The sequence below is a fragment of the Maylandia zebra genome, linkage group LG5, assembly GCF_041146795.1.
Source record: "Maylandia zebra isolate NMK-2024a linkage group LG5, Mzebra_GT3a, whole genome shotgun sequence".
In the NCBI taxonomy this organism is placed as follows: Eukaryota; Metazoa; Chordata; class Actinopteri; order Cichliformes; family Cichlidae; genus Maylandia; species Maylandia zebra.
In genome coordinates, this window is record NC_135171.1 from 1,868,815 (window position 1) to 1,894,663 (window position 25,849).

Sequence of the window (25,849 nt, forward strand, 5' to 3'; positions counted from 1 at the left end):
TAAAGTTTTAAACATACAGACAAAGGTAAACAAGCAAGTCAGAGAGAGAAAGGCCAAAACATCATCTGGTCAGGGTCACTTAATCATAGTTTGTTTGAACAATGCTTATTTGCATTTAATCTGGGAAAAGCCCCTTTTCCCTTAAAAGGTGCCACATTTGTAAGGAAAACGCATTTATGGTTTGAGCAGCAGCAGAGTTAAGTATGTGGGTCACACTCATGCAAAACTTACAAATCTTCCCTGTCAATCCCAAACAACCTATTCTGCTAATGAGCCTTGTTTTGAGCTGCTGGTATCACAGGTGCTGACAGTCAGGTGCCTGATTGATGCCTGCAACATTCAAACATGAACCCTGCTAAAGTGGTCAGCTGGTGTTTGTCCGTCTGTCCCATCTTTGACTGGATAGGGCCCTGTCATTGGACAAGTTCAAGCTGGTGTTCCACAAAACCAAATTGCAGCATTATTTGGAATGATCCCTAGAACCATCTCCAAAATGAAGTTCAACTTCCATATAATGGGGGATGTCAGAGACAGACTGTGAAGCAGGGCCCTATTTCAGGAAGCCAGTTTAGTGCAAACTCTGAGTAAGTACACCCTGAGTTAACGGAAACTCTGGGTTTTCGGTTTCACAAAGCGAGTTTAGATTAATTCTGAGTGAGTTACTATGACGACACACTCCGTGAAGCTAACCTGCCCCCTAGCAGGTTTACTACAACTAACCCTGACGTTCTCCGCCTCTTTGTCGGAAACCTGACTGTAGGAAGTGTCAGACATGGCGTGCTCCTTCCTTGAAGAGCCAGTAGATGTTGAAGCCCAAATTCTCCGCAGAGCTCTCCGCCGGGAGAGAGTGATTAGAGCGCGTTCGGACATTTTATCATTTCCTGATGATTTCCTGTGTGAACGTTACCGTTTTTCAGCACAATCTATAATTTATTTGAATAACATCCTCAGGCCTAATATTGCTCATGTGACACATCGCGGACATGCTCTCAGTTCTGTACATATTATTTGTATTGCACTTCGGTTTTTTGCAAACGGGAGCTTTCTGTATAATATTGGTGACGCTGAGCACGTTTCCAAGGCTACCGTCTGTCGGGCAGTCAGGTTGTTACAGTTGCACTGAAACGTCTCCTGTACTCGTTTGTGGTGTTCCCCGGTCATAGACCCACAAGATTTATCAAAGAGGGATGCCACAAAATTGCAGGTATCAGGATGAACGAAACTTAATTCATGATGTGGTGATATTTGAACTACTACTTAAATTTTACATTTATTTTCACGGTTCCCAGGCGTGATTGGCTGTATAGATGGCACTCACATTCCAATCATTGCTCCTTCAGTAAATGAAGGAGACTATGTGAACAGGAAGTCTTTCCACAGCATTAATGTACAGGTACATAGTTCCCTGTAGCATTTCAAACTAACAAATTATTTCACTATAATAATGGATGCTAATTTGTGTTCTCTGCACTGTGAAGATCATATGTGATGCTGCCAACATTATCACAAATGTGGAAGCCAACTGCTCAGCCTCTGTGAGTGGTGGTGGTGGAGGACCCCCACCTGTTTTTCGGGCCTCCGCTTTTTTTCTGTTGGCTATAACGGGTCACATTTGAGCATACAGAGTAAGCAAATATGTACTTGTAATGTGCTCAGATAATTTCAATAAGTGCTTACAGAGGGGAAATTAATGTAGCCTCTAACTGCAATTGATTTACATCGGACAAACAGACCAAGCACTATGGCTCATAATACAATTACACCTTACCTGTTTGGACTATATTTTTATATTTCATTTTTACTTGCTGCCAGGAACGTTTGGGGCCTGTTGGGTTGCACCTGCGCTCACATCACAAAATCAAATGTATGAAATAAAAAATAAAATATAATAAAATAACGTGTTAAATGGGTGGAAATCCCTAGATCAATGTTTAAATTGACACTCACGCATTGACTCTGTCGGCTATGTTTTGCCATGCATGCTCCCTTTCTTTTGCAGCTGAGGCTGTGTTACTTTTTTTCCGCAAAATTTGCATGTTATCGGCATATGCTGCCATCAGAATTTCAGCCTCAAGCGCTGTAAAATACATTGACCGCGCCTTCTTTCCCTCCGTCTCCATGGTGACTCGCTTAATCTGTGCTCCACTAATCAGGGCTTTATGTATCCTCGTGCGCGCGCTTAACTTGGGGTTAAAGCAACTCCGCGTTGACTGAACTAATTGTTATCAGCCTTTCTGAAACCGAATATTCCGAGTTGGACAGTTCGGGGTTACTCAACCCTGAGTATCGTTTTTCACTCTGAGTTTTCTAAACCGGCTTCCTGAAATAGGGCCCAGGGGCCCGTTCTTCGTACCTCGCTAAGTAAGTTAGCCGGATTAGATTGTTGACGATTTCGCGTGATCCTGGATCAGTCGGTTCCCCGAAGCTCATCCGGGACTTGCTGTCATAGCAACAGAGCCGTAAGCGTAAACCTGCTCGGGAGCAGGTTTACTTTATGTAAACAGGATTAGATCGCGGCCACGCAGGTATGTCCGCTTCATTTATACGAAAGCAACAGCGATATTTTTCCACTGTTTCACCATAAATAAATAACATCAATGTAACTAAAGATAATGCAGCACTTGATCCTTTTATTGATGTCACACAGATACATACAGGTCATTTCCTAAAAAAGGGAAATGTACTATTAACATTCTATTACATGTATGTGATTATTACAGATGTAATTCATATTTCAGAGTAGTAATTGTAAATTACTTCGTGTAATCAAGATGAGAGACCACGGCTATAAAAGCGAAGGTGGATTTGGGAAGCCTGTCGCAGCCATGTCCTGTCCGTATACGCGACCAACCCATTGCGGAAGGTGCAAGATTGATAAGGAGAGTCCTCAGAATTCAGCGTATATTGCGGGACAGACAGGATCCTTTAGCTCAGTGCGACAGTGTGCTCATAGAGAGATATCGATATTCCCGTGAGGGTATTATTTACTTAACCAACTTGTTGACGAGGGGGTGCAGGACCACCACCTGTCTTTGTTTGCTCTGCCCTTTTCTTGGTTGCTGTGATGAACAAACTAACAGAGTATTACAGGCCAGTATTACCTTGCCAAGAGACGCAAAGCAATCTAAGAGATAAATATTACCATTCTGTAGAATACTCCTGTATTCCACTTTTACTTGTTCCCATTTTCTTGTGGGTCCTGTTGTGGCTCTAATGTGAAAGGGGATATAATATAACATATTATAATATAATATAATGCCATATGATATTGGACAATATAGTGTCATATGATAGATCTACCCTACCGCCTACTGGTGTTGGCCAGAGGGGCCGATGGCGCGATATGGCAGCCTGGCTTCTGTCAGTCTGCCCCAGGGCAGCTGTGGCTACAACCGTAGCTGCCTCCACCAGTGTGTGAATGTGAGAGTGAATGAATAGTGGTATCGTAAAGCGCTTTGGGTGCCTTGGAAAGCGCTATATAAATCCAATCCATTATTATTATTATTATTAAATTACCTACGAGTTTGATTTGTCAGCAACTTCCTGCCAGCCCTCTCTCCTTGCTTTTGCAGCCTTTGCAGTGTTCTCTTGCGTTTTAATTAAACTCTGAAACTCCTGAAATCCCTCACTCAAGAGTTCTTGCTCTGCTGCCGAAAAATACCGAGCACGCCCCTTCGACATTTTCGCCGACCAATCAGCGGGTTGCCGATCAATGTTTCTACTATCGATGCGTAGCCCCTTTTACGACACCCAGTGATGTCACATTCCTGCGTCCAGCTGTAGTAATCGTCAACAGCAGGTGTGTTCGGGGAACCGGATTAGCGAGCTCACGGTTAGCGCGATGATTTGATCTTGGATGTGTCATTTGATCTTGGATGTAGTAAGCGACGTACGAAGAACGGGCCCCTGGTGTCCAAAGAAGACAACAACATAAGAATCCCATTTCCACACCTATCAGCATTTAGGAACCATAGCCAATCTTCAAATTGGTAATCAGGGCTTCCAGGATGATGTGGCCGATGGCTCTCTATCCAGACAATCCTGAACAGACTGCACAGAGCCATTCTCCAGTGTCAGAGGGCTGCTGGAGGCCTGCCGTGACTGCCCTTCACTGTCAGGGGCATTTGCACTGGAACGTTTTGAACGCCATCTTCCTCATTCCCCAGTATAAACAAAACATACGGAGGGAAGAAGTAACCACGAGGGAGGTGAAACGTTGGTCTGCCCAATCAGAAGCTACGCTGCAGGACGCACTCAACAATGTCGACTGGGACATGTTCAGAGCATGCCCCAGTCGACATCAACGAGTTTACGGAAGTAGCAGTATGCTTCGTCAATATGCTAGCGGAGGAGATTATCCCCACTGCGAGAGTCACCACATTCCCGAACCAGAAACCGTGGGTGGACAGATCGATCCGCACTGCAATGAACGCCAGGACCGCCTCCTACAACGTGGGTCTCACCACTGGCGATTTGAGCGGCTCATATGGCATGCAGCGTGCGATGAGAGATACCAAACGCAGGTACTGGGAGCACGTGGAGTCTCTTTTTTTCTTTTCAGACTTCAACCATCCAGACCAATGAAAAGAGACCAAATAGGAGACAATAGCTGAATAAGCTGTTTGGTGCTTTTAAGTTTTTGCTATCATCAATATTCATTTTGCAAAAAGGGCCATAAGGATAATCCATAATACTGGTTATAGAATTCACTGATCCGGTTCATTTTCTCACTGTACAAATTATATATAAAGCAATAAACAGCCCACTTCCTGACAATATTCTCAAAATGTTTTCTAAAAGAGTAGAGGGATACAGTTAGGGGGGGAAATAAATGTAAAACATCCCTGTGTTCAAACAACACTTAAAGGCTTTTGCATCTCTGTGTGTGGAATAAAGCTGTGGAACAGACTGAGTGAAGAACTGAAGCATGACTCAGTTTAAACAGAGGTTCAAAACTATGGTTTTTGCAAAGTGCAGGGAGGAGGAAAGGCTCTGATCTGGTGTTCTCCCCCATTAGTTTCACAACAGGGATGTGTATGTGTGGGTGCACAAGTATGTTTACATAAGTATATATATCTGTAAATGTAAAAGTAGCCTTTTGACGTGTTACTACAGTTATAAAAGCAAATACACGTAACAAATTGTACGGAAGAATTTACAATGGACAGGGAGAAAAGGTGTAGCCTATTAGTTACTAAAGGAGGGAGAAGGGGTGGGATTAAATAAGCTTACACTTCTTCCAGCTGCTTTTTAAACATATTATTTATAATTTCTAATTATTATTGTTTTGTTTTGCTTTTGTTTTTCTTTGTTTGTTTGTCTCCTTTTTCTCTGTTGTTGATGTTGTTATACTATTTTAACATGTTCAAAATAAAGAGACAACACAAATACAAATGCTGTTTCCTTAAAAATGTGGCATCATACACACAGCCTTTTAGAGTTATTAGATTTATTGCCAAGAAGCATTGTTACATCAAAGAACTAACTTAACGAACACAATTTTCCTTATTTGATTCCCAAGAGAAACAGGACTTAGTACTTGCTGATGGTTTTATAGGCCATTCAAGCCTTGTGCAGGTCTACAATTGTGTCCCTGACTTCCTTTATCAGCTATTTGGTCTTACCCTTTGTGGTCGATAGGTCGGAATGAAGGAACTGGTTCTGCAGACAGAAGTGCTTTATACAAATAATGAGTTGAGGTTAGCAGTCTCTGATTGATTAATTCATTGACTGGTTAGGATCTGTGTGGTACATGGGCGCACAACCAATCTGTGAGAAGCAGTATTCTGGCTGCATTGGACAGGTTCACCACGAATTTCACTTAATGAAATCCAAATCAATTTATAGCGTTTGTTATGTGGTTTTCTGGGTTTTATTAGAGACTGTTCATTTCTTTGGAACTGAGAAACATTACAAATTTATCAGGGGATGGATTAGTTATGTTCCCCCACAGTATGTCAGCATGGAGAGTGAAAAGTGAATTTTTCAAAGGGACAAACAGCTGTTGTCACCAGGTGGGCCACTCCACTGCTGTTTCTTCAGTATATGACCTCAGCATACTTTGTGGACATGTGGTATATTTTCACAGCATGACTAAACAGTTACTTCAAAGACAGAGTGAAAATAGCATGTATATGACTAAACACTGATCACATACTTTCATACTAAATTGCAGATATAAATTCTATCCTGCTTTATCTTCTCATAGTAACATAAACAACACCACCTGTGTGATTACATTTAAAACACATTTAATCGACTCCATCAGATCTGTCCATGCCAGAGTCTCACACATCGTCACACACCACTCAGCCTTCATGATTCATGTCCATGCCATATCTCTGTGTACCAATCGTGACCTGTTGGACAGTCCTGCTGCTTTACACACCTGCTGTAGTAACCACCGCGGTCCCCATCGGTGTGCCACTGGCATGTGTGTGTGGAGTGACTTTTCCCGGTCGGTGCTCCTTATTGCGGATACAGCTGTGAGTGCACAACTGGCATGAGGCACAGGCTGAGTTGCAGCAGGGTAAGAAGCGACAGGCGCTAACTCGCCACATGAAGCAGCCAGGTGACCAGAAGCACCAGCAGAGCACTATGCCACCTGTCACCATGCCCATGATGATGTAGAGAACCAACAGGGACAAAGAGGCAGGGGAGTCTAGAGTTAAAACAAAGTATAGTTATTTGTATCGGAAATGACAGTCATAATTAAATAAACAGCAGCAGTGAAAAAGTACATTCATTTATGTGTGTGGTGGGGAAGCTCCACCTCACAAAAAAACAATAGTCAACAATTCAGTGATACCCAACAGGGTCCATGGACTTTGAAATGTCCTGCCCATTGATCATCCATTCATAAAAAAAGTGTCACGAATCTCAGGATCCGGTGTGGTGTGTTTTTTTTTGCCTTCGCCTCTCCCACCAGGGCAGAGCTGGACCTTGCTCCCCCACCTCTGCACCCACCTTCAACGCACACCTGTTGCTCATTCATGCTAATCCTACTCTGGCTTCTCATTGTGAGTGATTACCTGGCAGACTACTTAAGATGGCAGGCGACTGCTTCCTCGCTGGATCGTTGTACTGAATAGTGTCAGTGTAGCCCAGCCACTTGAGCATCTTTTCCTTGAGATTTCTCAGAGTTTCTCCCTGACGTATTTTCCCCTGTGTACAGGCTTCCCAGATCCCCTGCCTGTGTCCCCTGTCGCTTTGAACTCTGTGGATGTGTGTGAGTGACGGTGAGCGTTTTAGATCAGACTGCTTGAGTGAGTCACGGACGGAGTAAAGAAGAACTAATGTTGGTGCCTGCCTCAGACCTTTCCCTCAGCCTTGGACTCCCTCGAGCCCTGTGTTTTCTTATCCCATTGTATATATTTATATATCTTCACCTGGTGCAATATCACAAATAAACCCTTCATCTTCTCCCTAAGCTTCTGAGTCCTGCGATTGAGTTCTCTACCAAACAAACGGTGACAAAAAGTCATAAACCACAGATTGCCTGACCATCCATCAGCACTTCAGAGCCTCTCTTTATGTTCCTGCTGCAGAGAGTTCCTTAAAAATATATCTGAATATGAACAAAGGGCCAAAATATATTTTAAAAAAACCCTCCACTATTTCAACTGAATGGTCACTTTGACTATGATTATGTTGCTCTGTAGATATTTGCTATAACTTACTTCTCCACAATAAATTAAGCACATGAATGAAATTCTGACCACTGAAAGCAAGCAGTCTGCTCCTCTAGATAGAGCTCTGTAGCGCTGGGCAAAGCGAGGCTTTGTAAAAGCTGCAGCATTTAAAGCAATTGTGCCAGAATTGTAACGAGGCTTTCAAACAGTCTGACACCTCCACAGTCACCCCTACTGGCCACATCACATCTGATAATGATCTTCTGGGAAACAATGACTGAAGAAATTTTATTGGACTACTCTTGAGTGCAACTGAATTTTGTTATTTAGCAGCCAACTGACTGCAGGGTGTAAGCACTGTCTTTGCAAGTTTACGTACCTGCTACCGACTCAGGATTGGGAGGACCAATCGGCGCACCACAGTTCATACGTGTCAGGAAGGGCACAGTGGGTGGACTCAGAAAGGGATGAGGAGGGGTTGCTATTGCTGGTGAAGGTTCAGGAGGTAAAATTTGACCTTCTGAAGAAGGACAGATTTGGGTCAGCTATTAAATATTACAAATGGTGTTTCACTGGTAAGCTTTACAATACATTTCTTAAACTGTTTACAGTATTCCAAAATCCTCAAATTTCCTAATTAAGTAAGTATCAGCCTAACTGACCTTTGCAGCCTGTGGTGAGGTTTTCCTCCAGGTCACTTCCATCCCCACAGTTATCAATGCCTTTTTCATCACACACCAAACTCAGAGGGATGCACTTTCCATTCCTGCAAGTGAAGTAAGGCTCATTGCTGCAATCTGATTGATTAAAACCTGAAGGAAGAAGAAGACAACAAAGAAAGTGAAAAAGAGGGATTACTTTGGTAGTGGGTAGACTACTGCCACTGAATACTGACACACACATTCAGTGCATGCAATGGATTTCTACCTTGTACAGAAAATAGGTATGGTAGGTACGGTCAGAGGTGGGAAGTACGAAGTACAAATACTTCCTTACTCTACCTAAGAACATGTATCTGTACTTTACTTGAGAAGTTTATTTCCTGACTGCTTTTTACTTTTACGCCCTGACAGGCTTGTTACTTTTGGTTTGATGGATTTGAGTTGAATGCGTCAAACATCAAACCGATTAGAATTTTGCCAAATTTGTTTGGTTTATGCCACAGCACTAGAACGACTGCAACTGTCTGTAAGCTGTGGTACTTCAGCATCTAGCTAGCCCTACAGAAGAGGAGCCAACATAAAGAGAGTAATACTTTTTAAGTGTGAGGTAATTTCTAACACAGCGTTTCTATCAACTCAACAAACACAAACTGTGTGTGTGCAGTTTGTCTCTCAGGCTACGTTCACACTAGCCTAGATAGATTTGAAAACGGCGTTTTCGTCTGAAAACGCTCCGCGTCCACACTAGCGTTTTCAGTCATTTTCACAGAGTTGTGCGTCCACAGGTGCAAAAGCGAGTAGGAATGAAAGAATTTGAAGTAAAGCTATCTGGAGCATGTACAAACTGATAATAATCTTTTTTAGGGCTGTCAAAATTGAGAGCAATCAAAACAACTGCTGTAATGCACTCCACTATCTTTTTTTAAGTGGTCACATGACTGCATCACATGACTAAAATGTGTCATCGTTTTAGAAAGTCTGCGCTTTCTAGTGTCCACACTGCGCCGGGGCAGCGTTTTCGAGAGCGTTTTCAAAACGCTGCGTTTTTCCCTTGAGGAAAACGCTGTCTCAGTGTGGGAGGCCAAAATGGAGAGAAAATGATGTGTGGACATAGCCTCAGTGTGTTGCAGCTAAAGGTCCAGCTGCCATATTTGACAGGGAGAGAAATGAAAGAGAGCTAACTTCACTCAAAGATCAGAATCAGAATGTCTTTATTGTCATTGTCACAGGTACAACCACATTATAAGTGGTCCCCGATCAGTGCATAAAAAATAAAAATGTGAAAGTATAAATAAAACAATAAAATCAATAAATAAAACACTTAAAGTGCTAATAAAAGTAGTATGAGCACACATTCACATACATTCCCACATACATGCTTCAGTCAGCGCATAGATCAATTCAAGAGTGGCGTGATGGACATTTTTTAGTAGCAGCAGCTTTTTTAAGACGGTGGGTATTGTGTAGATCTTCCAGTGTGGGGAGAGGGCAGCTAGTGATCCTTTGGGTGGTGTTAATGATCCTTTGGAGTGCTTTTCTCTGAGCCACGGTGCAGCTAGTGTACCAGATGCATATGCAATAGGTCTGTGTCTGTTGGTGGCTCTGTAGAAGGACACCAGCAGTCTCTGTGAGCCAGTGCTGAGGCTCAGGGCTGAGGATGTGTGATGGCCAACTCTCACTCTCTGTCTACAGCCTGAGAGGAAGCTGTTGAGCCACATGCAGGTGCTGTATGGAAGCCCCAGGTCCTGTAGCTTAACCACCAGTTTGTGTGGAAGAATGGTGTTAAAAGCTTAGCAGTAATCCATGAAAAGCATCCACACATAGCTCCAGGTGTGTTACGGCAGCATGGAGTAAACCTTTACTCAAAAAGCATCTCTAGACCCAGCAGTCTTAGCTAATTATAGGCCAATCTCCAACCTTCCTTTCATATCAAACATCCTTGAAAGAGTAGTTGTCAAACAGCTAACAGATCATCTGCAGAGGTTTATTTGAAGAGTTTCAGTCAGGTTTCAGAGCTCATCACAGCACAGAAACAGCTTTAGTGAAGGTTACAAATGATCTTCTTATGGCCTCTGACAGTGGACTCATCTCTGTGCTTGTCCTGCTAGACCTCAGTGCAGCGTTCGATACTGTCGACCATAATATCCTATTAGAGCGATTAGAACATGCTGTAGGTATTACAGGTACTGTGCTGCAGTGGTTTGTATCATATCTATCTAATAGACTCCAGTTTGTGCATGTAAATGGAGAGTCCTCTTCACACACTGAGGTTAATTATGGAGTTCCACAGGGTTCAGTGCTAGGACCAATTCTGTTTACATTATACATGCTTCCCTTATGCAGCATCATTAGAAGACATAGCATACATTTACACTGCTATGCTGATGACACCCAGCTCTATCTGTCCATGAAGCCAGATAACACACACCAATGAGTTAAACTGCAGGAATGTCTTAAAGACATAAAGACCTGGATGGCCGCTAACTTTCTGCTTCTTGATTCAGATCAAACTGAGGTTATTGTACTCGGCCCTGAAAAGCTTAGAAATATGGTATCTAACCAGATTCTTACTCTGGATGGCATTACCTTGGCCTCCAGTAACGCTGTGAGGAACCTTGGAGTCATTTTTGACCAGGACATGTCCTTCAACGCACATATTAAACAAATATGTAAGACTGCTTTCTTCCAGTTGTGCAACATCTCTAAAGTTAGAAATATCCTGTCTCAGAGTGACGCTGAAAAACTAGTTCATGCATTTATTACTTCCAGGCTGGACGACTGTAATTCATTATTATCAGGAAGTCCTAAAAACTCCCCGAAAAGCCTTCAGCTGATCCAAAATGCTGCAGCAAGAGTCCTGACAGGGACTAGAAAGAGAGAGCAGATTTCTCCTGTTTTGGCTTCCTGTTAAATCCAGAATTCAAAATCCTGCTCCTCACATACAAGGCCTTAAATAATCAGGCCCCATCTTATCTCAATGACCTTGTAGTACCATATCACCTTATTAGAGCACTTCGCTCTCGCTCTGTAGGCCTACTTGTTGTTCCTAGAGTATTTAAAAGTAGAATGGGAGGCAGAGCCTTCAGTTTTCAGGCCCCTCTTCTGTGGAACCAGCTTCCAGTTTGGATTCGGGAGACAGACACTATCTCTACTTTCAAGATTAGGCTTCAAACTTTCCTTTTTGCTAAAGCATATAGTTAGGGCTGGACCAGGTGACCCTGAATCCTCCCTTAGTTATGCTGCAATAGACATAGGCTGCCGGGGATTCCCATGATGCACTGAGTTTTTCCTTTCCAGTCACCTTTCTCACTCACTATGTGTTAACAGACCTCTCTGCATTGAATCATATCTGTTATTAATCTCTGTCTCTCTTCCACAGCATGTCTTTATCCTGTCTTCCTTCTCTCACCCCAACCAATCACAGCAGATGGCCCCGCCCCTCTCTGAGCCTGGTTCTGCCGGAGGTTTCTTCCTGTTAAAAGGGAGTTTTTCCTTCCCACTGTTGCCAAAGTGCTGCTCATAGGGGGTCATATGATTGTTGGGTTATTCTCTCTATGTATTATTGTAGGGTCTACCTTACAGTATAAAGTGCCTTGTGGCGACTGTTGTTGTGATTTGGCGCTGTGTAAATAAAATTGAATTGAATTCCTGATGTTCAAAGATATCCCAGTTAGTCCTGTCAAAACAGTCCTGCAGCTGCTGAGAGGCACCCTCTGGCCATATGGTAATGTCTTTCTCCATGGCCAAAGACTAAGACAGAAGGACAGGAGAGGAAGAAGAGAGCTTGGATTTAAAGGGAAGGATGCTCAGTATTGCTTGATAGACTGGGAATTTAAAGCTTCCATGTAGGTCCTCGTGTTTTTAATCAGATATTAAGTCTATGTGACATTATGTTTTATCACATTGAGAAACATGCTGCAAAACAAACTGAGTCAAACTAAGTGTGTTATTCAAAGGCTGCATTAAAATCCTCTGCAGGATAAACAGGTTAGTTAGTTGTAGTGTGATGGGTTTAAAGTAAAGAACAGTGTGTGACTGATACACTATGGCTGTAGTTTCATGGTCAGAGTAAGGTTACATCAAGTGTAGCAGCGATTCATGTGAATTTTGCTGATGATGCTAAGATTCACTGACTGAATTCCACCAGTCAGTAAATTGATTTCCACATTGATTTAAGTCGTGTACATCCACAAAGAGTGGATCAATGACTAGGTTTCCCATGGTCACTGATCATGACTCAAGGATCATTGATCAGTGGTTGTTGTCAAAGGAGCTTTCAAAGAAAAGCGTCTGGACTTCTTTAAGTTGCTTGAAGACGTTTCACCTCTCATCCGAGAAGCTTCTTCAGTTCTAAGGTCAAATGGTGGAGAGTCCCAGATATAAACCTAGTGGGAGTGACCCCCCACAGAGGGACAAAAGGACCCCCTGATGATCCTCTAATCGCCTGAGCCAAGGTGTGAAACTGGGTGTGGGTCCCAATCAGCCAGAGTTTCGGGTGAGTTCATTGTGAAACCTGGCCCCACCTTATCATGCGAATTCCTGAGGTCAGATGGCCCAGGATGTGAGTGGGCGGTAAGGCGTCTGGGAAGGATCTCAAAACTGGATTATAGATGGCAGAGAGTTGGTGTCGTAAACCCCCGCCTCTGTTCAAAGATGGTCGCTCACAGTGGACATAGATGCTTCTTTCACTCCTCTTTCAAACCATCTGTCCTCTCTGTCCAAAATGTGAACATTGGCATCCTTGAAAGAGTGACCTTTGACCTTTAGATGCAGATGGAAAGTGCAAACTTCACAAGTGCATGGCACAACATAGAGAAGCCACCTCCACAGGACAAGACTCAGCTGTCCATCTGCATCTAAAGGGCCATCTGATCTCAGGAATTTGCATGATACACATCGGACTACAAACACGCACATTACCAACTCCGGAAGACGATCAAAGCAGCCAAACGTGAGTACAGGGACAGGGTGGAGCAACAGTTTAACAACCCTCGGAGTATGTGGCAGGGACTAAACATGATCGCAGACTTTAGAGGGAAAACCAGCACACCGCAGACCACGGCCTCTCTGTGTGAGGATCTAAACGTATTCTACGCTAGATTCGACACAGCGAACACCATGAGACCGGACAGTGTGCGCACCGCGGATGACGTCAGTGCGCACACTGTGTCTGAGGAGGATGTGCGGAAGTGCTTCAGGAAGGTGAACGCACGCAAAGCTACTGGTCCGGACGGGATTCCCGGCCGCGTCCTCAGGTCATGCGCGGCTCAGCTGGCTGGAGTGTTCACGCACATCTTCAACCTTTCCCTCTCTCTGTCTGTAGTCCCAGCCTGCTTCAAAATGGCCACCGTCGTCCCTGTACCCAAATTCTCCACCATCTCCTCATTGAACGACTGCCGACCTGTAGCCCTGACCCCCATCGTAAGCAAATGCTTCGAGAAGCTGGTCAGGGACTTCATCTGCTCTGCACTACCCGACTCACTGGACCCTCTACAGTTTGCATACCTCCACAACAGGTCCACTGATGATGCCATAGCCCTGACACTACACACTGCCCTGTCACACCTGGAGAAGAGAGACACGTATGTGAGGATGCTGTTTGTAGATTACAGCTCAGCATTCAATACCATCGTTCCCTCGAAGCTGGACAGGAAACTGCAGGATCTAGGACTGAGCAGCTCCCTCTGCAGCTGGATCCTTAGCTTCCTGTCTGACAGACGCCAAGTGGTCAGACTGGGCAGCATCACCTCATCCCCCGTCACACTGAACACTGGTGCTCCACAGGGGTGTGTACTGAGCCCTCTCCTGTACTCACTCTACACCTACGACTGCACAGCCACTAACAGCTCCAACATCATTGTGAAGTTTGCGGACGACACTACAGTGGTGGGTCTTATCACCAATGGTGATGAGACGGCTTACAGGGAGGAGGTCAGCGCCCTGACCCACTGGTGTCAAGACAACCATCTCACCCTCAACGTCGCAAAGACAAAGGAGTTGATAGTGGACTTCCGGAGGTGCAGAGAAGTACACACCCCCATCACCATCAACGGCGCTGCTGTGGAGAGAGTGAGCAGCTTCCGGTTCCTTGGAGTACATCTGGCTGAGGATCTTACGTGGTCAGTACACACAAACAAAACAGTGAAGAAGGCGCAGCAGCGCCTCTTCTTTCTCAGGAGACTGAAAAGATTCGGCATGAGCCCCCGCATCCTCAGGACCTTCTATCACTGTGCCATTGAGAGCATCCTCACTGGATGCATCACCACCTGGTATGGCAACAGCACCGCCTACAACTGCAAAGCTCTCCAGCGAGTAGTGCGGTGCTCTGAACGGATAATTGGAGGTGAGCTTCCCTCCCTCCAAGACATCTACAGGAAGCGGTGCCTGAGGAAAGCGGGGAGGATCATCAAGGACTCCAGTCACCCCAGCCATAAACTGTTCAGACTGCTTCCATCAGGAAGGAGGTTCTGCAGCATCCGGCCCCGTACCAGCAGACTGAGAGACAGCTTTTTCCATCAGGCCATCAGACTGCTGAACACGTCATAGACACCTCAGCTTCACTACTGGAACTTCAACATTATGCACTCCACACTGTATATAAATGCCACTTGTTTTGCACATATTCAACTCTGTATATTTTATATATTTTATTTATTGTTTACTCTATTTAATTTGTAAAATATGTGTACACACACACACACACACACACACACACACACACACACACACACACACACACACACACACACACACACACACACACGTAGAAAAATATTTAGTATACACATCCAGAAATGCATATACTATTATATATTGTACATATATTTATTAGTTTCAGATGTAGCCATTCTTGTATTTTGCTTGTTTACATTATTGTATTTTGCACAACTCTGTTGCTTGTGAAGCTCGCACACAAGAATTTCACTCACATGTGCTGTACCAATGTACCTGCACATGTGATGTGACAATAAAAAGTGATTTGATTTGATTTGATAAGGTGGGGCCAGGTTTCACAATGAACTCACCCGAAACTCTGGCTGATTGGGACCCACACCCAGTTTCACACCTTGGCTCAGGCGATTAGAGGATCATCAGGGGGTCCTTTTGTCCCTCTGTGGGGGGAAACTCCCACTAGGTTTATATCTGGGACTCTCCACCATTTGACCTTAGAACTGAAGAAGCTTCTTGGATGAGAGGTGAAACGTCTTCAAGCAACTTAAAGAAGTCCAGACGCTTTTCTTTGCAAGCTCCTTTGACTACGATGACCTGGATGACTGAGAACCTTCACAGACACCAGTGGTTGTTGATATATAGTCATGAGAATTTGCATATTAATGATCAGTGTTCCTTCAGTGGTACTGGTTTCAGTCATTATGCAGATGTCCTGTTTATAAGGTTGAAACCTGCAGTCAGGTGAGACTGAAGAAGTCACCTGATGATGAGCAAACATTTCTCCCACTGAAAATGCTACGTCCAGATGAACAGAATAAACTTTTTGGGATTTACTCACCTGGATAATAAAGACATCAATAAATTTAAACCCTCTTTTGAGGATGTTTCTATTTTTGTGAAACTGAAACCCCCCCAAAACAAAACAGAAAATGTGTACAGTCAGAGGTTAAAGTGGATTCAGCGGGTGTGGAACCCTATAATTGGTCTTAGTGGCTCAGTGTGGGGAAAATAATCATAACTCTCAATAATTTCTACTAAGAGCTGCAGTAGATTTTCTTAGTGTACAGGCTGTGATCAGCTGACCTGCTGCTCTTTGTGGATGTACACAACTTAAATCAACCAGATGTGAGCAGATGTTTCCTGAGTTGTCCTGGCTGATTTCCATCCTCCACACTGACAGCACACTGTTTATGCTGTCTGTTTTTCTAGGTGGTATAAAGTTGATATGATGGTGGAATTCAGTCAATGAATCTCAGCATCATCATCTAAATTCACATGTTTCTCTGCTCCACCTGGTGTAACCTTACTCTGACCATGAAACCACAGCCACAGTGTATCACTCACACACTGCTCTTTACGTTTAGGAAGTCACTTGGATGATGACAAAACGTTTCTCCCACTGAAAACATGCAGATGAACTTATTAAGCCACGTGCACAAAAGTATACAGATGATTTGTTTTTAAATATAAATCTACGTGTCTGCTGCATGACACAAAACTAATGTTAGACACAAAACTTTTTCAAACTTCAAACCATACCGAAGACGTTCTTTTACCACAAACAGCACCAATGTACACTGAGCAAAATAATCTGTTTTCACATCTCTACTCAGTGTTATGTGGAAACTGAAAGACACAATAAACACCTGAACAAGCGACAACAAACTCAGCTTGACAAGAAATCAAAGTGCTGTCTCCTGAAGAAAGATGCCCTGTGTTCTGGTTCTGGTCCATTTTATAATGGAAGATGTGGTAAGGACAAGAATGAATATATCTACCAAATTTGAAGAAATTACTTTCTGGCCTTCCTGAGGTATGGCAAACAGAAATCTGCAAATGTAAAGCCTCCACGTATTGCTGACACAGAGTCACAAAGTCTAGCTGCAGATACAGTGAGGCGGGATAATGAATTGATCCCTTGCTGCTACCTCAAAGGGAGATATCAAATAAATATCCCCAAAGAAACAAAACAGCACTTATATAAAAGGCCTGAGTGGAAAACTTGGCAAACCCTAAAAAACGTTGGTCTATTTCCAGTGATCTGCCAACAACTAATATTAAAACAAAAGACTTCTCATTGCTTTTACAACTACTCTGAATACAATCTACATCACTGTTTAAGAATTTAAATATGAACTTTTGCACTATTCAGCAGTGTGCACTGGGGGGAATACTCCTGATGCCCTGTTGAATTTGTAAGTTTTAAACAGAAATGACCAGTCTCTCTCTTTTCTTTCACCAAATATCAGCCCACAGACTGGCTGTGCCCATACATTACAATGGCACATACATAGGAACAAATCAGTAAATCAATTACAGCTACTCCTGATCTCAGCTCTTCATGTCTAGAAATCACACCTGCTGTGTCCCCTCTGTCCCCTTCTGGCCGCCTGCGCCTCAATTTTATTCCACAACCTAGACATCCGCATTACTCACACTCTCATAACACACACATATAGGGGCTTGGGGGTGGGGGACGGTCTGTGTATTGAACCTCACCTCTGGTGCTGGTGGCCGCCTCTTGATTTTAAATGCATGTAGACATTGAGGGTTCTCGAGAGGGGCCGTGCTGACACCTGCTGTTCTTTGCCAGCAGCACCATGCCCTCCCGTGTTTTAAATGCACTTGGGAACAGCACGCAGCAACACTACACATGAGTGGGAGGAGGGAGGTATGGGGTCTTCACACCCCCCTGTTCTCTGTTAGCCATTGGGACGCAGAGGCTGGGAGGAGGAGTTGGCCGTCCAATTGGGGTCTGTGATGCAGGGCCTCCCGGCTGCTGCAGAGCCGGGAGCGGTATGCTTGTCTCCACCTCAGGGGAAAGGGTTACATCTCCTGGGTCTAGGTGGTGTCCAGGGCTGGGCGCTCATGTATGTACCGGCTCACTCCTGGTGGCCGCTTGGCGGGTCCTGGTGCCCATGGCTTGGTCAGGCCTCTTCCGGGGATTGGGGGGCCCTCCGGCCTCTGGGCCTACGGCTCGGTTCACTCTGGCACAGCTGGCTGCCGGCAGAGCCCGCGGGCACGCCACTGCAGCTCCCTCTGGCTTCTGCTCTGTGGCTGCTGGGAGTTCTCTCGTCTGGGGCTCTCCTCAAATCTTCTCAGGAGGGTGGCATGGTTGCCCTTAAAGTGGACCTCCTTGGGCTCTCGCACTCTGGAGCCTCTGGATGTCTGGGGCCTGGATCTCCTCCATGCATGCTTCATGCCCTGGGGGACAGGGCTATGGCTCCCTACACCCTCTAGCAGATCATTACATGGAGAAACCTTTTGAAAACAAGCGCACTGATCCACACGGGTGTTCAGACAAGCTACACTTTTCTTGGCTGCTACCTCAAAGCACACTGTGTGCTGTCGGTCCTGCGTGCTGCACAAAAACATTTAATATTTAGTATTTACTGTTATTTACACTTATTATGTTGCTCTCTTTTTTTTGCTTGTTTTCTCTTTTTTTCTTTTTTTTCTCTCAACAGGTGATCTGGGAGATTTTTTTTCTTTTTAAGTTTACTTTCTCACTGTCCCTCTTCCCCTCTGTTTTTCTGTTCCTTCATCTCTCTTTCTTCCTTTCCTATCCCCCAGCCATGTCTGTCCCGTCTGTAACAACTGAAAATAAAATAAAATAAATAATAACAACAAGGGTTGATCAAATGGACTAAAACGGCAAGGCCGTGATGATCCACTTGGAAAAGTAAATCCATTGGGTGCCTTTGTTGGCTTTCAGATATCAATTCTGATGGCTAAGGAACCAAACTGGACAGGCAAAAAAAAAGAAATCACACCTGCTCACAGAACCGATTTTCTCCATTCCAACCTCAGCACTACTATGGGTAAAATCAAAGAGCTGTCAGTGACAACCCTGCAGACCTGCACAAGTTGCAGGAGTGACCTAGCCAGTCTCCAGACCTCAGTCCTGTAGGAAATCTGTGGACAGAGCTCCCGTTTTGAGTTGCCAAGTTGCAGCAACGACACCTAAAGGATTTAGAGAGTTTCTGCAAGGAGTAGTAGGCCAAAAGCCCCCAGCGCTACTTCTCAAATTAAATTAACACTGACTTTAAATGATGCAGCATCTGTCTATCCTGTTAAATCTCCAGTGACATTTTGTATCTGCAAAATAAAATGTTACATTAAAATACAAGACGTGTTATTCCAGTTTCTTATAAGCTTCTTCTGTCATCGCTTTTAACTTCAGCTGACCTTCAAGTAATGTGGATTGCACAACACTGGACATTATATTCTTCATTTCCAGTTAATACTTGTACAGCTGCTGTTATTGTGTATATATTTATTTATATTTCTTCATACATTCTTATATAGTTATATATTGTGTATTTTGTTGTACAGTTATTTTATTTTCAACTTTAATTTATATATTTTATCTCATTCTTTCCCAGTTAAATTTACCCTTCATTCTAATTTGTGTTGTACAGTTATTTCATTTTTAACCTTAATTTATATTTTATTCCTTCCTAGTTAAATTTACCCTTTTTAATTTTTCATATTTATTTCCTATCTTATTCATAGCCTTTTCCTTTTTTGTTTTCTTTAGGTCACGAGCAGTTGTCCAAGCATTTCACTACATATCGTACTGTGTATGACTGTGTACGTGACAAATAAAATTTGAATTTGAATTTGAAGTAAAACAAAGCAGAACTTTCCTAAAGTATGTGTTTGATTAAAGGTCTCCTGTTTCTTAGCTAAAGACTGACTTTCAAACACATTTTCATAACCTTTACCGTGTTTTTCTTACCCAGTCTGAAGGAGGTGAAGTCCCCCACAAAGTCAACTCGAGGCTGAGTCCCCCTGGTCACCAGCCTCAGGGTCAGGTAGTTTCCTGTGGACAGCACTGGTCGGGGTGGGCTCTTCCCACAAAGAGGAGGCCCCAAGAGAGGCGAGGTTGTGTCCCGACCATCATAGAACTGAACGTAAGAGCCGGCATGACACGGATCTTCTGAGTTTTCACCAGAGGTAGACTGCGATCTGGGGCTGAGAGGGGCAGAACCGTGGGGGGACAGAGACTCTGGCAAGACAGGCGCAGGACTCAGGGGGGCCACTCTAAGCAAGCTGTAAACCAGGAAGAAGCGGAAATGGAACTGGACCTTGTCTTTGGGAGAGCTGGCCTGCATTGTCAGGTGGCAATCAGTCCCCATGATCACAAAGTAGTACTTCTTGGATTCCTGGTGTGAGTTGATGATCATACCGTCACCTTGGATTGTCTGGCCACAGAAATCTACCACATTCACTGACAGGGAAGAAAAAAAACAAGAGACTAACTTCCCACATATTACACAGTCAAAGCAAGGTTGTTACAGATTTTTTTAAAAGGTTACTTTGATCAATTTCTCTTTATTAAAAATGGGCTAACCTGAACACACTCTGTGTTTTTGAGTTGTGTTGCTTTTGTTTTTTTTTTTTGTTTTTTCACAGTATTTTAAAGTATTTCGAACCATTATGGTTGTTTGAGTTTATGTTGCCTTCCTTTCATTTTAAAGCTATTGTCGTGTAACGTCAGCCAACAAATTTCAGCTTGCTGAATATTTTCGCGTTCCCATTCTCTGTAAACTGTGCAACTCTGACTTCATTGTTTAATGTTCTTACAAACCAAAAGAATTCAGTAGTGTCTTTTTTAAAAAAAAATGAAACTAACGTTTGCACATCAGCACAGATATGGATTTGCAAACGAGATGAAGGCTTCCACCTGAATACCATTTTGTTCACAATTACCAACCCAAGATACCAGCTTTTTGGTTTACACTTGACTAAAATTTGAATTCCTTCTTCTTTTCTGTTTTTTTTTCTTCCTTATTGGGTCTATGCAGAGTATCTCTGGTGCTACCATGTTTTTCAGTCATCTCTGGCTAGCTCTGGGATGTTTTTATCAATCTTCAACTCAAAATGTGCGCACAAAATGTGTGCTAACCAGTCTGGTGTTACATTAACCCTTTCACACACAGTGCTCACTACAGTAGACAGGTATTTATAGGTGGTTTTCTTGTATTTGTGTCAGTGTTGATGGTATACTTGCACATAAATCACTACACACTGATGTGTCACTCCATACCCTGCCACCCACTGGTCAGCCAGTGTACTTGTAAAAAAAACTCTTTGAAAAGTAAATTAAAAAAAAATTAAGCTCAAAAATCTTTTTTCAAATCCTGATTGATGGTGTCATAATTCATGCAGGACAGGTTTAAATGGTGGTTCTAGGTAGAAGTTGTCGTGACTTTTTTCCTTTTGATCCCATACACCCAAAAATTCAATATTTGCTAAATAAGCCCATTTAAACAAAAGTCATGAAAAATAACATAATGTGGTTTTAATTTAACAGAGTTACAGAATTATTAAAATGCCAAGGAGGTCAAAACAACACCCTTGGCAGAAAAATAGCTGGCTGACAAGGAACAGGACCATTTTAGCCTGATAGGTCAGAGTTAGTTAAACCACATCTGAAGAGCAGATCCTCGGAGGACACACATATCATAACATTGTAGACCTGGTCTGCTAAATCTACCGTGGGACCAACGTCTAAGACGCAGCTTATCTAAAAGCAGGCTCCGGCAGCCTCCACACTGTCACCCATGGCCCCTTCCCTCTGGGCCACAGGCCAAATAATGAGGAAATTTATGACCACCCCTGAAGTTTATTAGCTTTGTTTCCATGGCAACTTGAATGTCCTAGGGCACATGAGCCCCTGTTGGTGGGAAACAGCTCATCCCCTCCACATGGCCTAAGTAAATACAAGACCTGGAGAGGATAACATCCAATGCACGGGTGACCAGAAGGTACAGAGGCCTCACTAAAGAATTTTGCAGGTTGAAAATTCAATTCATCTCTTAAAAATGTATTGTAAATTAAGTCTATTTGTTGAGCTGACAGACGAGGGGTTATTCACAATGCTCACAGGTTATATTTAGATTTGATTTGATAACCTTTGTAGTTTAGTAATTGTTTTTTTTCTTGGACAGCTTTCATGAGTTCCTAGAGGTTAAAAAAGGTCATTTGACCCATTCTTATATAGTCCTTTTCTACTCTCCCAGAGCACTCAGTGTTTTAGACAACATGCACTTTTTCTCTCTACGTAATATTCACACACACTCATACACTGATGGATGCTTTGGAGAGCAACTTAGGGTTAGTAATTTGCTCAAGGATATTTGGCCTGCAGACTGGAGCAACCAACAACCAGTCAACAGTGCTTGTCCAGTGCCTAAGCTGTACAAGCACTCAAGAACACATACAAACAACAGAAATACACTCACTGGCCACTTTGTTAGCGACACTATTTAATTAAATTGAAAGCCTTTATTGTCATTATACATAGTATAAGAAGATTAGAAACAGCTCTAGAAAAGTGCATGGGTACCTTAGCACATTATAAAGACTATACAATAATTTAACTATACACTTAATATAAATATAAATACACAGTACAGTACTGGATGACAGAGACAGACAGGCAGAGAACTGATTACTTTTTGTGCAAGCACCCTTAGGATGTGTAGCCGCTGCTGGGCCATCTTGACTAGCGCCGTGGTGTTAGTTGACCAGGAGAGGTCTGCAGAGATGTGGACGCCAAGGAATTTGAAGGACTCCACTCGCTCTACACTTTCTCCGTTGATGTGCAGGGGGGCAGAGGCAGTTCTGTTCCACCTGAAGTGCAGGATGAGTTCCTTGGTCTTGGTGACGTTAAGTGTCAGGTTGTTTGATGCACACCATTTTCCCAGTTTCAGGACTGAGAGTGTGAGGGGAAGAGAGGTGAGGGCCGAGCTTCACCGGCTGGGGTCTGTTGACCAAGAAGTCCTTTATCCAAGAGCAGGTGGGTGGTGGTTTGGGGACACCCGGATGTAGAAGGCATCCCACTGTGTGTGTTCAAAATCTCCCATTCCACCAAATCTGAATATTTTCTATTAGACTGAATTCTGGTGAGTGTGGAGGCACTCTGAGTTCAGTGAATCTTCAACCAGGACCATCACCTGTGGTGGAACCAGCTCCCAGTGTCAGTTCAGGAAGCAGGCACCAAAGCATCAGCATCAAACTTTTGTTTTTCATGCTGCAAGCTTGGGTCTTCGACAATGTTGTTGATGTTGTTCCTGTAATCTGCTGGAGCCATTCGCCTTGCTTGGGAGTCACTGCACCAAGCGCTCCGATTGCCACCACTGCTACCTTCATCCTCCACATCTTCTAGAGCCCTTGGTATTTCTCCAGCTTCTCGTGTTACTACTTCCTGATGTTGCCGTCATTCAGTATTGCTACATCTATCACTACGGCCGTCTTCTTCAGTTGGTCCACCACCACTATGTCTGGTTGGTTAGCCACCACCATTTTGTCCGGGGTGGTTGTAGCTCAGGTGGTAGAGCAGGTCAGCTACTAACTGGAAGGTTAGTGGTTCCCATGTTGCTCTCTGAGTGTGAATGTTAGATAGGGAGCACTTAACAACTTAGCTTGCGTGATTGGGTGAATGAACGAGTTGTATAGAGTGCTCAGAGTAGAAAAGTCCTGTATAAGAACCAATTCTTCTGTATCTGGAAGTCCCACAGGATCTTAGCTCGGTCATTCTCCATCACGCTACTGGTCATGTCCCACTTTGACCTTTTAAATTTCTCCCACAATTAAAATATTTGGTCTCATATGGTGTGAGCATAAGTAAGACAAACCCTTAGGTATAACAACATCAGCCATCACATCTCCTTACTTTAGAGGTCTGGTCTAGGTTTGCTCTTGAATTTGGCTCCCATCTGTATATTTCATGTACAATAATTAATTTATTAAGACACAGAACACATTTACAAGCAAATACATGTTAGCAGCCTAGCTTAATTGTTTCTAGTGATGAAGGACTATGGAGTGTACATCATACATGTTTATCTCACTACCGACTAGGGATGGGTATCGTTTAGGTTTTATCCGATACCGGTGCCAAATCGGTACTTTTGAAACGGTGCCGGTGCTTAAAGAATGGAGAACACAAAATTGGTCCAAAAACCTCTCATGTTCAGCTGTTTTTTTGTAAAAAGATAACAATGTTAGCCTTTTCTGCAGCTATGGGGCATATATGGCATCACTCTTGGCTGGAAGCAGTGCTTAAACAATGGAAAAAACACCAACTTTGTCCAAAAACCTCTCATGTTTAACTGTTTCCCACTTTTTCTTTGGTCATTTTAGCCTTTTTGGCCAGGGTGAAGGGAGTATCTGCCATCAAACAAGAAGACAGCTGCATGTAGCTATGATGATGTTTGCTAGTTCACCTTACATGCATTAATGTAATAACGTGGTTAGCCTACTCAACGTAAATTACACACGAACAACATGAAGCTACTGACGCAGAGAAGAACGGCTGCTGCATCATCATCCTCATCATTTCTGCTACACTGGCAGGGCTAGGGGCCAGGACTCTCCTCTTCGGGTTCTTGGGGGATGTTGCTAACTCCGGGTCCGATAACAGGCACCACACCCGCAGTAGATGTGCTCGGTGTGAGGTCTCGCAGCAAGCTATCAAATACGGCGCATTTCTCGGCTTTTAAAAAAAACGCTATGCGTCGCCAGGTGTTTCATCAGATTCGAGGTGTTACCTCCTTTGACAGTATCACAGTATCAGCTTAAAGCACTTGTTGCTGCTGAGTTTGCATATTTTGCTGTGAAGTACAGCCAGACTTTGATCACTTCGCCTTGGGCATTTTTAATCTGTAGCTCTGCTCTAAAAGAACGCACGTACCTGGGCCCGCCTACTATCCTCGGAAACGTAAAATGATTGGCTAGAAGTGTATCACAGCTCAGGGAAAAAAAGCACCGAAATAAAGCACCGAAATGTGCGCTGCTTTTCGGTCTGGTTACTACCGTTTATGTCAGAACCGGTGCCATCATGGCACCGGATAACGGTACCCATCCCTCCTACCGACTTATATATATTATAAATATATTATCTCCCCCTTCTAGTAATGCAACTTCTGCATGCGGGACGTTTCAGGCTTTGGACAGGCAAACTGTGAAATGGACACGGTGGACTGTGACACTTGTTTGTGATTACAAGCCGAATTTTGTTGGGCACTGTCTTCATAGACCTTTAGTTCAACAGAAGTTATGTAGAAGGCAAAACGTGTGTGATATACAGGGTCAGTGTTCCTGAGCCTAGTCAGTGATTTCTACTTTATGGACAGCAGTACAGCCTGAGCACACACTGAAGCACTAGAACGTCTCAGCCTCTCATGTTTTTGAAGTAATTAGTAGAAATACTAACAAATAAACTTGGCCTGGTTTATTTGAAATGTGTTGCTGGTGTCTTTGGAAAAACCTTGTTAACACACACACAGAGATTTTAAAAATGATTGCATGTCTTTGTTTTGTTACTTTGACTCTCACATATTTAGCGCAATCAGAGCGTTGTGCACAGAGAAATACAGCACACACACGTGCACCAAGCCTCTTTTAGTTGAGTTTGTGGAGTATTTCACACAGTTGTATCCGGGTGTTAAAAACTTACTGGTGTCGATGGACGAGGTGGAGAGACTCATGAAGCAGCGCAGCAGGAGCAGCAGTGTGAACACCCGCTGATTGCAGCTCTCCATTATCCAAACTGGGATACGAACGTGAAAAGCAGAGGAGGGTTCAGTCAGTTCACAGGTTAACAGAGTCACTTTAACCTAAATTTGTCACATTTGTCCAAAATAGAAAGTGCAGCATGCAAGAGTGTGACTGTCTGTTTAGCGGTGTGCTGCTCTCTTCTGTTACTTTGTTATTCGAGTTGAACCTTATCCTCTCGTGTCCAGTCATCTCCTTGACAACACCCAACCAATCAGCCTTCAAGTTAGGGAAGGGGCGCGCGCGCGCACACACACACACACACACACACACACACACACACACACACACACACACACACACACACACACACACACA

The 25,849-nt window shown here is 43.6% G+C and overlaps 1 protein-coding gene across 1 annotated transcript; it reads right to left on the minus strand.

Annotated features, from left to right (window-relative positions):
- Positions 1-1,454: 1,454 nt before the first annotated feature.
- Positions 1,455-25,681, minus strand: ldlrad2 (low density lipoprotein receptor class A domain containing 2). The gene is made up of 5 exons (XM_024802613.2): positions 25,434-25,681; positions 19,707-20,198; positions 8,294-8,443; positions 8,011-8,151; positions 1,455-6,661 (listed from the first exon to the last, which is right to left on the minus strand). The coding sequence occupies exons 1-5, from the start codon at positions 25,516-25,518 to the stop codon at positions 6,381-6,383; spliced, it is 1,149 nt and encodes a 382-aa protein (XP_024658381.1). The 5' UTR covers positions 25,519-25,681; the 3' UTR covers positions 1,455-6,380.
- Between the last annotated feature and the right edge of the window lie 168 nt (positions 25,682-25,849).

Bases quoted from the DNA above. Each gene is read 5' to 3' on its own strand.
- ldlrad2 (XM_024802613.2), bottom strand. From the start codon at position 25,518: ATGGAGAGCTGCAATCAGCGGGTGTTCACACTGCTGCTCCTGCTGCGC. The intron at 20,199-25,433 runs GTAAGTTTTTAA...CTTCCCTGTCAG, and splicing joins CACCTCGTCCATCGACACCA to TGAATGTGGTAGATTTCTGT. The intron at 8,152-8,293 runs GTCAGTTAGGCT...GTCCTTCTTCAG, and splicing joins CCTCACCACAGGCTGCAAAG to AAGGTCAAATTTTACCTCCT.